Here is a 1,007-nt window from a genome sequence, read left to right as displayed (position 1 = left end):
CTTATTTCATTTTTATCACTATTATCAATAGATCAATTTCATTGGAGTTTCACCCGTTTTAAGTGAAGTGGCGCAATACCCTATGAAAAAGGCGATATTCGCGCTATGCAGTAGTCGTGAAATGTATCACCCACTAGTGTTTTTCCTATCACTAGGGTGAAACTCCATTACTATAAATATACCAACATGAAATGACTATTATAAATATAGCTCGGTGAGCAGCATTTCAATTCTCGCAGCAGTGCAACGCCTACTACTATGTTCGATACCAAATCGGGTACGCGCTAAGAAAATAACACAACTTACATCTGTTTGCCCTTCAATCACAAATCCAATATCAATGACCAACTTTTTAGCCGTGTCAGTTACCTAACACCAACTTCAACATCAACAACAACAATCATCACACTTCTTCCTCACCAGAGATACTATATGGCGGGCTAACGAGCTGGAATAAACATCAATAGATGCCTCCATATAACGATAGCCGTTATAATACTCAGTATCGATCTTGGTGCCGATTATCGCGGGAGTCTCACCAATAGCCTGCAGAGGTAAAAACAACAACATTCCCTGATGAAAATCTGCCAACATTGCGGAATAAATTCCCCAACGATTTGACTCCAAACTCGCTGAGCGCGATAATGGAAAACGACGGTTTTGCTATTTGGTGGTATTGCTAACACTCCATATAAAAGACGCGATATCGAGCGAATTGAAAACGCTTTGCGAACTGCATAGAACAAATCACCCCATTTTACGTATTCTGCAATATCAACGGTGAAATCTATTCCTCACTAGTGTTTTTAATATCACAAATGAAACTCCAATGATTCCAGCATGCATTTTCCAACCAGAACTGCATCGCCCCGACTTACGCGTTTGACGATCCACGGACCATCGACTACTCTTGGTATCACTTTCAAACGCTTGTTACGCTCATTCGTATCCATTGCGATAAATCGGTGAAAGAGCCGCGCGAAGGGCTGAAGACCAAAACATACAGT

General features: G+C 41.0%; 1 protein-coding gene across 1 annotated transcript; it reads right to left on the bottom strand.

The window, feature by feature from the left end:
* Positions 1-306: 306 nt before the first annotated feature.
* On the bottom strand, positions 307-953 carry Pmar_PMAR011061 (conserved hypothetical protein; the record flags this gene model as incomplete). The annotated part of the gene is made up of 3 exons (XM_002783086.1): positions 307-369; positions 421-546; positions 879-953. Coding segments are annotated over 3 exons (264 nt in total), but the record flags the coding sequence as incomplete, so codon positions are not given.
* Positions 954-1,007: the final 54 nt, after the last annotated feature.

Source organism: Perkinsus marinus (assembly GCF_000006405.1).
Source record: "Perkinsus marinus ATCC 50983 genomic scaffold scf_1104296937180, whole genome shotgun sequence".
In the NCBI taxonomy this organism is placed as follows: domain Eukaryota; phylum Perkinsozoa; order Perkinsida; family Perkinsidae; genus Perkinsus; species Perkinsus marinus.
Note: the sequence above shows the minus strand (reverse complement) of the source record. Positions and strands in the feature narration are given on the sequence as shown.